At 33.9% G+C, this 14,172-nt stretch overlaps 1 protein-coding gene across 1 annotated transcript; it reads left to right on the top strand.

Annotated features, from left to right (window-relative positions):
* Positions 1–2,997: 2,997 nt before the first annotated feature.
* On the top strand, positions 2,998–13,513 carry DLX5 (distal-less homeobox 5). The gene is made up of 3 exons (XM_072412919.1): positions 2,998–3,484; positions 6,982–7,166; positions 12,830–13,513. The coding sequence occupies exons 1-3, from the start codon at positions 3,094–3,096 to the stop codon at positions 13,160–13,162; spliced, it is 909 nt and encodes a 302-aa protein (XP_072269020.1). The 5' UTR covers positions 2,998–3,093; the 3' UTR covers positions 13,163–13,513.
* Positions 13,514–14,172: the final 659 nt, after the last annotated feature.

Raw genomic sequence — 14,172 nt, 5'->3', positions numbered from 1 at the left:
GAAAGAGAGCGATTAATTTAATTTCATGTAACAACAATATATATATATATATATATATATATATTTATATATATATTTATACACACACACATATATATCTATACACACGCACATATATGTGTGCTCTATGTCTACCGCACAAAGTATATTATATACTAAGCAATTCTTCTTAAATATCAATGCTGCAGTTTTGTTTTTTTCCTTCTACACAGTATATAAAAAGGACACCACAAAGTCCATTATTAACAAAATCATTATCAATAAATACATTTTCTATTGTGGTAATGCCCCTTCCAAGCAAAACCCAGCATCACACCAGTGACCAATCTCTATACAAACCTTTCTCTTGGCAATACAAATAACTTCATCTAAAACAATTCCAATAACTCTGTATTGTTTTCCCAGCATTTAGGAATTGAAATATTCATTCAGGTACAGGAAATGTCTTTGTTTATACAGTATGTATATTGGTTCATAAACTTGAACGATCGGATTAACAATTTCAAATTTGCATGTTTTTAATGTTTTTAAATGTCACATATCATGCACAGTGCAAAAATAAAAAAAAAATAATAAAATAAAAAATCCAAACTGTAGACCAAGTTTTAGAATATAGCTATAGCCTATTTGTATGTTCTATGAAGGCATTCTTTAAACACATTTCAGCATAATCATATATTTCATATATAAAACATTTGGAATTGTTTCATACAACCATGAATTCCTTCTCTCCAGTACTAATGTAATTCATGTTCATGTAGATAACAATCTCACATACATCTACAATTTCTACAGTGGCTGCAATGAGTGATTATTCACATCCAATATTTATTTTGGTATAGCAAAGAGATAATGGTCACCTAGAACCCCACCAGTGACAGGTAATCCCCCCTTCCATAGCTCTATGCAATATACAGTCAGGTATTGCTGGCTTTAGACAAATCAAGAAGTCAGAATTCCCCCAGCAAATCTTTTTCTATCTGAAGACCCAGCAAGTTATTATTGTCAGCATCAGAACGCTATGTACACCTAAAGCAGGGGCCCCAGTGGTATAGTTGGAAGTCAATGGAGCCATTGAAGAATATAAGATGGGCCCCTCAAAAATCAAGGAAACATAGTTACATCCCTGGCTGCACTCGCTTTCCCCCATTTCATATTCATCCCCACCAGTCCTCCTTACCTGTGCGGCTGCCTCCCGCCATGTTTCTTAAATCCCAGCCTCCAATAGGTGAGCGTCTATGTATTGGCCTGGCCAATTGTTACTTATCCACCCAATGGGATTACAGAGGAGCCTCAGGGACATATTACCCAATACAACCCAAGATTGGAAGGTTATTTTATTATTCGGCAGCTGCAAAGGAACTACAAGTACAAGCATGTCCTCCTGAATCTAGTACACCCTTCACAGGTGTACGGAAGAATTTACCTTCCATCCTTAGGTTGGAGCTCCATCAGCGATCTTTAATTGCACAATTCATAGTGATCAGTCGCAGAATGCATGGTTTAAGGGCCCCTGCATACCAGGTCATACGGATGTCATATAAAGGTCCATGTGACTAAATACAAATACAGGGGGCCTGATTTATTAAGGTTTTCCATGACTGGAGAAGAGAGACTATCATGGGAAAACCTGGGTGATCCAACAAACCCAGAATGGATCTGGTCCTGCCAATTAATAGCAAACATCTTTGATGAAACCAATGCCGGGTTTGCTAGATCACCCAGGTTCTCCCATAATAGTGTCTCTTCTCCAGGCTTGTGGAACTTTATTAAATCAGAATTAATGTGACATTTAGATTTATAATATAGTTCTTGTAATTGTATAGGGATTGTACAAATAATTTGCTTAGTTTACAGACAGTCCAAGGTCTCCTGCACCAGATATAGATCTAAGAAGCTATATATTAGTCGAGTTATATATTGATCAGAAATGTATTAATTTGTCAATTGTATGGCGATAATCCAGATCAGCGATCAATAGCATTGAAATATCAGTTGGTCACCTTATCATTAATACATCCTAAAGCCATATTTACATTGGTGAATTTTTGGCTGCCCTAGCATAATGCACAGTAACACGTTATGAACACGCATGCGCTAAAGCAGCACATATGTGTGAACGACCCTCCAACAAACCCAACAGTCTGATTTTTTACTTGCTACACGACACACATAAACGCATTACATGACACGCTTGCGTGCAAATTTATTAGTCAGTGCACCAGGGCAATTCAATAAAAAAGGAAGTCGCATGTGTTTTTTGTTTTTGTTTTTTACGTTGTTTTTTTGTTTTTGTTTTTACGCATGTCTACCACAACACACATGCGCCTATCATTGCACTGGGTTATCATGGCACTGCACAAGTGTGATTCTGCAATGAGCCCTATGACTTCACTTCCATTACTTTTGATGTGCTTAACCCCTGTCATGCCCCGCCCCAGCATTATTTTACATGGCAATCCCCCCACCTTCCAGATTGTCAGCTCTTCAGGCCAGGGTCCTTTCCTCCTGTGTCTGTATTCTCCTGTCATTTGCAAACCCTATTTACTGTACAGCGCTGCGTAGTATGTTGGCGCTATATAAATCCTCTTTAATAATAATGATGGAAATGGGCAATGTTTGGAGGGTTGGGGGCAGCTTTTACTCTCCATGAGTCAATGAAGAAGCAGCCCCAGCGCTGACCTCACTCCCTACTTTTTTTTTTGAATGAGGATTTTTTTTTCTTTATGTTTTTTTTTTTTTTTTTTGCTTGTTGTTGTTGCTGCAGCATTGAGCTCTGTTGTTCTGAACTTGTTGGACTGGTTGTTGGGTTTGGCCGGTGGCTCCACCAGTTCCACCCTCATCCAAGCCCATGGTGATGTCTCCTATTGCCAGCCAGTCACAGATCCCTCTTCATCCCTATCCTCCTCCTCCTGGCTGCTCCTCCCTCCTGCCTGGCTGCCTCTCCTGCTGCTGAAACTTGCTGGAGCACCGAGCACTCCTCATCACTCTCTCACACTGTTTTAAGGGAAGCTTCAAGCTGTGGAATGGCTCCTTGAAAACCGACGCCCCCCTATCCTGTGAACCCCCCCATTCTGTGCACCAATCTAGAGTATGACAGGAGTGTATGAAAGGAGAATTGGCACCATCAGAAGCCACGAATATTCTTCTACTTCTTCTGCGTCTTCTTCATTCCAAGCTGCCAGCATCATGCACCATCCTTCCCAGGATTCACCTACCTTACCTGAGTCTTCTGCCACTGACTCCGGCTACTACAGCCCTGGAGGGGCCACCAGCCACCCGCACCATGGCTACTGCTCGCCCACCTCTGCCAGCTATGGAAAGGCGCTTAACGCCTACCAGTACCAGTACCATGGCATGAACGGATCTGCTGCCACTTACCCTGCCAAGAGCTACGCTGATTACAGCTATGGGAGCCCCTATCACCCCCATCACCAGTATGGGGGTGCCTACAACAGGGTGCAGCCACCCAGCAGCCAGCCAGGTAAGATTCACAGCTTTGCGCGATGCGTAAAGGCGCGGGAGGTTTTGGGGTGCAGAGGAAGCCCCCCTCCTTTCTCCTCCGTTCCTGGGCGGTCAGTTATTCGTGGCTGCGGTCTGTAGCCGTCTCGGGCAATCCTAAAACCATGTCTGAGCCTCTTCCTTCAAAGCTTTATCTGCCCCTTCCATTTATAACTCCGGCGCCGCCAGTCAGCACCAGAACAAACCGCAAAACTCATTCCAAAGAGAGCAAACACAACAAAAGCAGAGAGAAGGGGGGCAAATGGAGAGCCCTGGAGGAGAATCATGGGGTGCCACCGGGAGGATAGAAATCTGGGGTGCACCCAATATACAAATGTATTTATATTGTGCAGAATCTATTATATATATATTACATATCATGGACATACATGTGAAGAACATGTCATATATACAAGAAAAGGATAGAAATGTGGGGTGCATCCAATATATATATTTATTTATATTGTGCAGAAAGTATTATATATATATATTATATATCATGGACATACTAGTAAAAAAACATGTCATATATACATGAAAAGGTTCTTATAGGTAGAAATGTGGGGTGCATCCAATATATATATAATGCAGAAGGTATTATACTTTGTGCTGTTTTATATTTATATATATATTGGATGCACCCCACATTTCTATCCATAAGACCCTTTTCATTTATATATGGCATGTTCTTCACATGTATGTACATGATATCTAATATATATAAATTACATTCTGCATTATATATATATATATATATATATATATATATATATATATATACATATCATGTACATACATGTGAAGAACATGCCATATATAAATGAAAATGGTCTTATGGATAGAAATGTGGGGTCTTTATTTTATGCAAAATGTATTATATATATATTACATATCATGGACATACAAGTGAGAAACATGTCATATATTAATGAAAAGGATAGAAATGTGCGGTGCGTCCACATGTCATAAATAAATCACTTACATGTAACTTCAAATATTTGCGTACAATATATATATGTATGTATGTTTAATAAATTTTTATTATATATAGATGCATATTCATGTATATATTATATCATGTACATACATAAAGCCTCGCATGTGTAGAACATGTCATATCATTTCTATTTAGTATATAAATTATACATGTATGTAACTTTACATTTATGGAATATTTTATATCATTCATTTACGTATAAAGTTATATGTCTTTTGTATTTATATAGTATACATGTTTGTAGCTTTACGTGTGTACATCATTTATTATATACCATCCATTCACATGACTCTATGGCATCTATTTCTAAATTAGTGATTCTGACATTCATTAAACATTCTCTGGTGGAGAATCAATTACTGCCATTTAAACATAGGGACCTGTATTGTATATAGATCGATATAGTACATGCATGTAGCTATATATATATATATATATATATATATGCATGTATCTGTATGTGTGTACGATAAATGTTATGCAATGTACTTTCACATAGCTTTGTATATATGTGTTTTCTATATGCATATAATATATACATGTAGCTCTGTGTGTGTGTGTGTTAAACCTGTATTATATTGCAATCTTACATATATTCGCATGCAGCTTTACATGTAGGTGACAATGAGGAACATATATTATAATATATACATGCATGCAGTTTAGCTGCATGAAATCTAGATCATACAAATAGCTTCATGTGTGTTTTATTCATAATATATTTAATATAATAGTGTATTAAATGATATATATATATATATATATATATATATATATGTATACAGAGGGAGAGAGATTTAGATGGATCGCTACATATTTATTATATTCCATACATGCTTATAGTTTAGGTGCATAAATCCTATATGATCCACACTATCCCTACCATTTACATACCAGTAACACTATGTTTGTAAAGTTATTATTATTATATAATGAAAACAGATATAGATAAAATAAGGTATGGTAAATATATTTTATATTCTATACATGTATGTAGCTTTGTATGCCTATGAGATCCATACCATACTATTTATCTGTATCTGTGAAAAAGCTCTATCATTTATGATACAATAATATATATAGTGAATGAGCTGAATATGTATTACAATATACACATGCATGCAGCCTTTCTATGTAATCCATATATATATGTATATATATATATATATATATATATATTTAAATATATATATATATATATATATATATATATAAAATACACTGGTATGTACGAATTTTCCCATGTATAGTTTGTACATTTATAGTTTAGAATAGACATGCGTGTAGATGTGAGAGTATGATATACGTATGCTATATGCGCATGTGTGTGTGTAGATATATAAATGTGTTTTAGATACACATGGAGCTGTGTGTGTTTCTGTAAATCGTGGATTTATTTCAGACATAGCTAGGTGTGAGTTTAAACCAATTTCTGTATAAGAAGAGATGAAAAAGATACATTTTATTCTTAGTATCAGTACACACATTGTCTATTTTTCTATATTTCCCCATCCTTCTGTACATTATATAGACTATGGCTGGGTCCTCACCTCCTTACCGGGCTCCTCATTATTCTGCGATCCTCCTTTTTTACTATATTTTGGATAATATAAAGCTGACGCTCTATTGACGCATTTTAGCGCATCCTGCTCATCCAGAGAAATATTAGTAATGATATAAATCTTTATATGCATGCTCGGTGATAATATTATAAATCTGGGTTGTCTGAGCAGGTGTTGGCACCTTTCAGAAGTTTTTCATTTTGTTTATTTGGGGGGAATTGTTCCATTGTAAGATTTGGGGTGTTGGACTGTCAGACATTCGCTGTAGAAACTTTTCTTCGGTTTTCCAAGCTGAACCGCTGTCTCTGTCTGGCCTGACCATACTAACCACCACTCGGATAAATTACAGGGCAGCCAGTCTAAGGGGGCTTTGAACTCTTTTGGATCCTCCTGCGTCTGGCCCCCGGCCCTGGGGTTTCCCTCTCCATAAACATTAAACAACCGCCTGGTGCCGCCCGAGCCCGCTGCCCAGTCTGGCAACCCCCAGGCGCTGCGGAGCCAGCACAGCACCATCGCTCTAATTATCCCAAAACATGTCATATCAGAGCATTATATCATCATCAATATTAGATATTTACATTGCTTTAATTTTTTTAGGAGTGTAAAATTTAGGAATCTGACATCATAGGGGGAATATTATTGTACAAAGTTGGTAAAAGACAAAAGTGTTTTTTTTATCACAAAATATATATAACTTTTTTTATCATAGTAGAATAATAAAGTAATAATGTTTAGCTTTTTACAGCTTTATAACCTTTTATATCATCCTTTTGTTTTTAAAATACAAATATTCATTTAAAATGTACTAAATGTATGAATATGTTATATATATATATATAATGAATGAAATGAAATAAATTCGGAGCAACAGTAAAATGTTTGATTCTGATTGGCTGACTCGGTTCCTCTGTGTCCCCGCAGAGAAGGAAGTGGCGGAGCCGGAGGTGAGGATGGTGAATGGCAAACCAAAGAAGATCAGAAAGCCGCGCACCATCTATTCCAGCTTTCAGCTGGCGGCTCTGCAGAGGAGATTCCAGAAGACTCAATACCTGGCACTGCCCGAGAGAGCCGAACTGGCCGCATCCCTGGGACTGACACAGACACAGGTAGGTGGGGTGTCCATAGGGGTCTAGGGAGGGAACTGGGGGACTTCAATTGGGGAGATGCTGCCTGATATGTAGCCATGTAGATAGAGAATATTGATATAGGTAGATCTGCACAATGATAGTTTGATAGATAAATATGCTCATATAGGTACCAAAATCAAATATATTACTGGGTTCAACCCCAAAATAGAGACATTTATAGAAAAGCTAGGAAATATGGCTAGCTGTGTGTATTATATTAGACATATAGAAATAAATTTCAAGAACTTATGAACACCAAGATCATTAATATCAATGTGTTAACCCCCAAAATAGAGAGGTTTATAGATAAGCTAGGTATCAAAATAATAGTGTGTGGATGTGATATCTCTCGATATTTCTTTATCTATGTTCTGTACCTACTTACCTTGTTTTTTCTATCTATCTAAGTATTTATCAATCTTTATGATCTGTTTATAGATCTCTCTATATATTTTATATGCTATCATATATTATATAGTTTCATATTATTACAAAAGAAGATAAAAAATACATACATTTTATATCCATGCAGAATATAACAAATACCCCTTGCTGATAAAGTTTTTTTTGTTCTTAGTTTTACAGAATCTTATTATATTTTATCTGTTTCAGTATCTATCTATCTATCTATCTATCTATGTCTATACATATACATTTTTATTTTTTATTCTATATTCTCTGTATCTATCCATCCAGTATAAAAAAGACACACAAAACATATAAATAAATAGAAAGATGGAAGGATAATAATAAAAAAAAATACATATCAATAGAATAATAGATATGTATATAAATTAAAGATAGATATGTATAGAACATGGCTATAGATATAAATAGATAGAATGTAGTTGGAATAGATAGAAGCAGAGCATAAAGTTAACTAAATACATAGAAAGATATATATATATATATATATAAAGACAGAGAGAGAGGTACAGAACATAAATATAGACAGATAGATAGAACATAGCTAACAAAAACGAAGACAGATATACAAGAGAGCTAACATGGAAAGATAGAAAGTGTGATATAGAAATTACATATAGATAGTTAGATATAAAAATAAAGATACACATATACATAGACAGACAGAAAAATGCATTAGGTAAAATAACAAAACAAAAGTATAAAACTAAAACTAGTTGGATTGTTATACAGCTAGATAGAAAGAAATAATTATAAAAACAAATATAAAAAACAAATAGATGGACTCATAGATAGATATAAAGATACAGAAATGAATTCAAAATATAGATACATAAAAATAGACACATATGTAAAAATAAATAAAGATACATATATAGATGTACAAGCAAAATATATATGAAGATAGATAAAGAGCAAAACAATCTACAAATAGATACATAGATAAAAAATAAATAAAGATAGATAGATAATAGATAGATAGATAGATAGATAGATAGATAGATAGATAGATGGATAGATAGATAGATAGATAGATAGATAGATAGATAGATAGATAGATACTGAAACAGATAAAATGAAATAAGATTCTGTAAAACTAAGAACAAAGGAAACTTTATCAGCAAGGGGTATTTGTTATATTCTGCAGAGATATAAAATGTATCTAATTTTGATTTTCTTTTGTAATATTAGGAATCTATGTAATATATGATAGTATATAAAATCTCTCTCTCTCTCTCTCTCTCTCTCTCTCTCTTTCTTTCTTTCTTTCTCTCTCTTTCTATATATATTCTATACTACTGTACATATATATATATATATATATATATATATATATAATTGGCAGTAGTACCTTTCTCAGAACCATATATAAGCAAGAAGTTTGTTTGGTGACCTCATTGGCACAATTTTACATTTATGGTGTTTGTGTTGGTTTTTGGAATTACAGATTGAATTTTATTTTTGAAACTTCAGATAGGAAAGTTGAGCTTTGGTTGTTAAAGGCAGCAACATTTTTTTAGTTGAATCTTTTTGTGTTTTTTATGTTGCACTTTGTACAGAACACTGCAGCTGGTGTTCTGTCTCCAATTCTGGGATTTATAGTTCATGAGCAAGGTTGCTTTCATGCAGCACATTTCAGTACAACCTCTCTACAGTGTGCACATGTGCAAAATATTAGTCTCTTATCCTCCAATCAGATGTAAAATGGTACAAATCAAAGTCCTGGGTTTGTTAGAGATAATTCAAAACAGATCTCTTGTCCAAATGAGAATAATACAATTATTTAAGAATGCATCTTTGCATCTTCCTTGTATTTTTTTGTTTGGAAGTTTGGCTCCAATATTTAGTGTGGAAGCGCTGAGTGCAGTGTAGGGGTCTGTGTCTGTGTATTTTGTGCTGAGGGTTTACATGTGTGGTGTTAGGGTTGAACAGGACATGATTGATGTTCTAGGCAGTGTGGAACTATGACATGTCCTGTTTGGAAATACTCAGCAATATTTTTACAATAGTTTAGTCAGGGAACTCTGCCTTGTGTCATGTCCTCAGGCCTGAACATAATTTTTCAAAGGGTGTCGTTCTGTTTTGCTATTTGGTATACAATCCCTACTCAATCTGTTTGAAAAAAAGATGAAATTTTTGTTTTTTAAAATCTGTTAGCAAAATAATTTAATTATAGTTTTATTTTAAATAGTTTACACTTATTTGGAGGAGGGGGGTAGAATTTGCCTTGCTTGTTTTACATTGAAAGAAAACATGTATCCATTATATTAATATTATTATTATATAACAAAATAGATGTAATGTTGCATTCATTCTGCAATCATGGGGTACAAAATGTAACTGTAATCATTTTCAATTATACAACCTGGGCACATTTTTACTTTTTTTAAGTCATATTCTGATCATAACTTTGAGGTTGATCTAAACACTGGTTAAATTGTACTTATAGCATCCTAATATAAAAGCAAACACTTATTAGTAAACTTTATTTACAAAGATTTTAGATTGTAAGCTCTTTAGGGCAGGGTCCTCTCCTCCTCCTGTGTCCGTGTGTGTCTGTCTGTCATTTGCAAACCCTATTTATTGTACAGCGCTGCGTAACATGTTGGCGCTATATAAATACTGTATATTATTATTGTTATTTTATTAATAACAATATTAATAAAGAACCGACATATTAACAATAATTAGGGCTTTCAAATAACAAACAAAATACAAACAATAACACAGTGCCCAAAAGAGCTTACAATCTAAAAAAAATTAGAACTTTTCTTTTTTTTTTTCATGCCAATATAACATTTAAATTGGTCTAACAAATCTGAACTCAAGTGGAAACTTTACAAACACATTGTTGTTAGAAGCAGACATGTCTGCTTTAAAAAATGTCACCTTAACATACCTGTATATGTCATCTCCAAAACAAACATTTGGCTGGGTGACAAAAAAGAAAAAAGTTTAATGTGAATCTGTTACAGACAAGGCTGAGCAGGCAGCAGAAATCATTGAAGGATGACTTGAGTTGTATTATTTTAGTATTAGAATTAGAACTGATTTTAATGTGCTGGCTGGTTGGCTGAAGTTACAATGCTGGGCAATGGTCTGTATTTGTTGCAGAAACTTTCATATATATATATATATATATATATANTATATATATATATATATATATATATATATATATATATATATATATATATATATATATATATATATATATAAACTCTTTTTCATTTTATGTAAATGTTGCTGCTTTTTATGTAGCTGCTCAGCACTTTTACATGCAATCACATCTATAAACTTTATGTGTATATATATATATATATGTATATATATATATGTGTGTGTGTGTGTATGCGTGTGTATCTTTAAGTATGTTATATAAAGTTCACGTGTTTTAGAGACTTTTAGAGTAATCAGTAAGCAGTGAAAATAAATGACTATTTACTTAAATTGTGAATGATTCTGTAGAAAGTCAAATAGAACCTACATAGCATTGGCACTCTGAATGGTAACCTAAGGACGCTGCAGAATTATTGTAAATAGTTGTACCCACCGTGAATATATTATAGCATTAACCTAAGACTTGCTGATGATAAATCTCTGTTTTCTTGTTATTCCATCTCCCAAAGCAAAAGTCAAGGCCTGGAATAAAATAAATTTATTTTTTTATTTTGCAATGTATCAGATAAGAAGGCCTAGTATATAAATGGCCCTATGACCCAGAGCTGGCTGGTTCCACAGAGGGCCACGTTCTGCTAATGCTAATTGCATAAATACCATTGGCCTTTGGGGATTAACATATTCAATTGAAGCTACATAAAAATAAATGTTTCGAAATACATTTTGGTAATAAGATGATTGCACAATTTAAAATCCAGATGAAGATACGTAGGGAAGGAAAGGGTTGCAGCAAACTTCTGCTTAAATGTGTGATCCTCCAGTTATAATCTGCATTTTATATAGCTCTCCAATGTTGCAGATAATTATTTGATATTGCAAACTTGCACAAAATATTCTACCATGAAAGTGATTTGTTTAACTAGTGAGCTGTTGTATGGAGTAGGCCTATAGTACAGGATCAGTTCCCCTTTTTTAGAACCATTTGGGCCCTTGTTCAAGTTGTTTAGGACCATGTGTGCTCTGCAGTTCCTAATTAGCGATGTTTCTGCTGAGCTCATCAATATCTGGATGAACAATTCAGAGTAATACAGGACGCATCGTGGCCATTTGAACTAATTACCCGCCCATTCACACACCAGTGCGTGTCTCTGCACTTGTGGCCCTCCAGTGATTTACAACAGACAGCAGGCGCCAACACCACAAATGTTCCACGTTTCAATAATAATACTGGCAAAGCAATTTTAAAATAACTCTGCATATGTGTGTTCTGCAACACTGCAGTATTGCTTTATAAGAGGAAGATTCTGATATATTCTTAAGCTGGATCCATTAATAAAATTCACATCAGTGTTAAAATAATCACAATATTTTGTGTAACAATAACTATTTTTGCTATGACAGCCAAGGCGGTCTTGATCACATGGTCTCCAGCCACCAATCATTACTGTAGAGGGTCTTTTGCTTTTAACTAGCAGTGAGATAAAACAATGGAAAAGAGCAGCCCCAAAGTTCAGAAATAATTACAAACAAAAGTTTTGGGTTCACGACCACAGACAGATGAGAATTGTAAACTGGAATAATAAAATAGAAGGGCGGTCGCAAATGGAACACATTGATTAAACCAGCGTATTTCTTTCCCAAGGAGGAATTTTGAAGGGCTTCAGGTGTACCCCTTCCTATTATAGTGACTTCATCATAATTATTTTATGTTTTGTAGACAATACTTGAGAAATTAAACTATCAGTCAGTTTTATTGTATAAAAATCATTTACACATAAAAAGAAGTAATATGTAATATTTATATATAATATTTGAATATTGAGTATTTGATACTAGCTTTGTACTATGCTGTATTTAGTAATAAATGGTTTATATTTATATTATTCCTTACAAAATAATATTTTTTAAATAAATGAAAACATTACAAAATCAGCCTGCAAGATACTGTTTTGGTTCTTTTAAATGATTGTGACATCAAATATCAAATAAATACTAAAGTAACCAAAAGAGTATACAAAGTTGCAAAGTAAAAACATAAAACAAATTGGAATGTTTTTAACAGATATTTAACCAATTCCTTTTTTTTTCTTTCTCAGGTGAAAATCTGGTTTCAGAACAAAAGATCTAAAATTAAGAAGATCATGAAGAACGGAGAGCTGCCGCCAGAGCACAGCCCAAGTTCCAGCGATCCCATGGCTTGCAATTCTCCCCAGTCACCTGTGGTTTGGGAACCTCAAGGGACTTCAAGATCTCTCAGTCATCACCCACATGTGCATTCCCACCCTCAGACCTCCAACAACTCCCCTGCATCCACTTATTTGGAAAACCCCAGCGTCTGGTACCCAACAAGCAACTCCCTCAACTCCCACTTACAAAACCACAGTTCCCTACAACATCCATTAGCGTTGGCTTCTGGGACACTGTACTAAGGGAATTGAAAAAAATCACACAAAAACTCTTATTTCTTTTTTTTATATTTTGGACTCTTATATTTCATTGTTAAGGGAACATACAAAAGAAAGCATAAGATGGATTTTTTTAAGCAAAATATATTGTGTAAAGCTTGTTGCATGTAACTTATTGCATTTCAAAGGGAATTTTTTTTTTTTTTAACAGATTTGACGCAAACTTTTTGGACACTATTCTCAATGGTGCCTTGAATCTAATGACCTCATTTTTTTCAGAGACTGACTTTTTTTTCAATGTTTTATTGTATTCATGTAAATAAATGTAGATAGATGAATTAAGCTGTATATTCTGGATAAATAAAATTATTTCGACCATGGCAAAAAGTTGTCCTCTGAGAATTAAGTTATACACAGATATATTCATAGTTATAATATATATATATATATATATATATATATATATATATATATATATATATATATATGTGTGTATCTGTATATATGTGATATATATATGTGTGTGAGTGTGTATGCGTGTGTATCTTTATGTATGTGATATATATGTATATATATATATATATTTATATATAGATATAGATATATAGATATAAAATGTGTGCATCTGTATTAATTTTAATATTACCTATAATTCAACCATGGTAATTGATTGTTCATTGAAGATAGATTGATAGATATCAGATACAGATGTAATAACTTAATTATTTCACTCCTATTTCATTCTTTCTTATTCTATACACCTAGAAAATTGTATTTGTGTTACAGAAGAGAAAGTTGTATCTTTGTAGATTGTTTTGTAGCTGTTTGGGCTAAAACTCATCTCAACCATAGTAGTAAAAGTTTGCTTTTGCAGGGATTGAGGTGGTGCAGGGTGACAGTGCAGCACTTTAAATTGGGAATAATCCCCCCTCCCTTCTCTTCTTTCACTGTTTTATTTTATTTATTTTTATATCCCTGACATCCTCACATTTTGCTGTTTTTTAACACAGACTCAAATCCTCTGATAAAACTGA

This window comes from Pyxicephalus adspersus, chromosome 5 (assembly GCF_032062135.1).
Source record: "Pyxicephalus adspersus chromosome 5, UCB_Pads_2.0, whole genome shotgun sequence".
NCBI classification, from domain to species: domain Eukaryota; kingdom Metazoa; phylum Chordata; class Amphibia; order Anura; family Pyxicephalidae; genus Pyxicephalus; species Pyxicephalus adspersus.
This window is presented reverse-complemented; position numbering and strand designations above follow the sequence as displayed.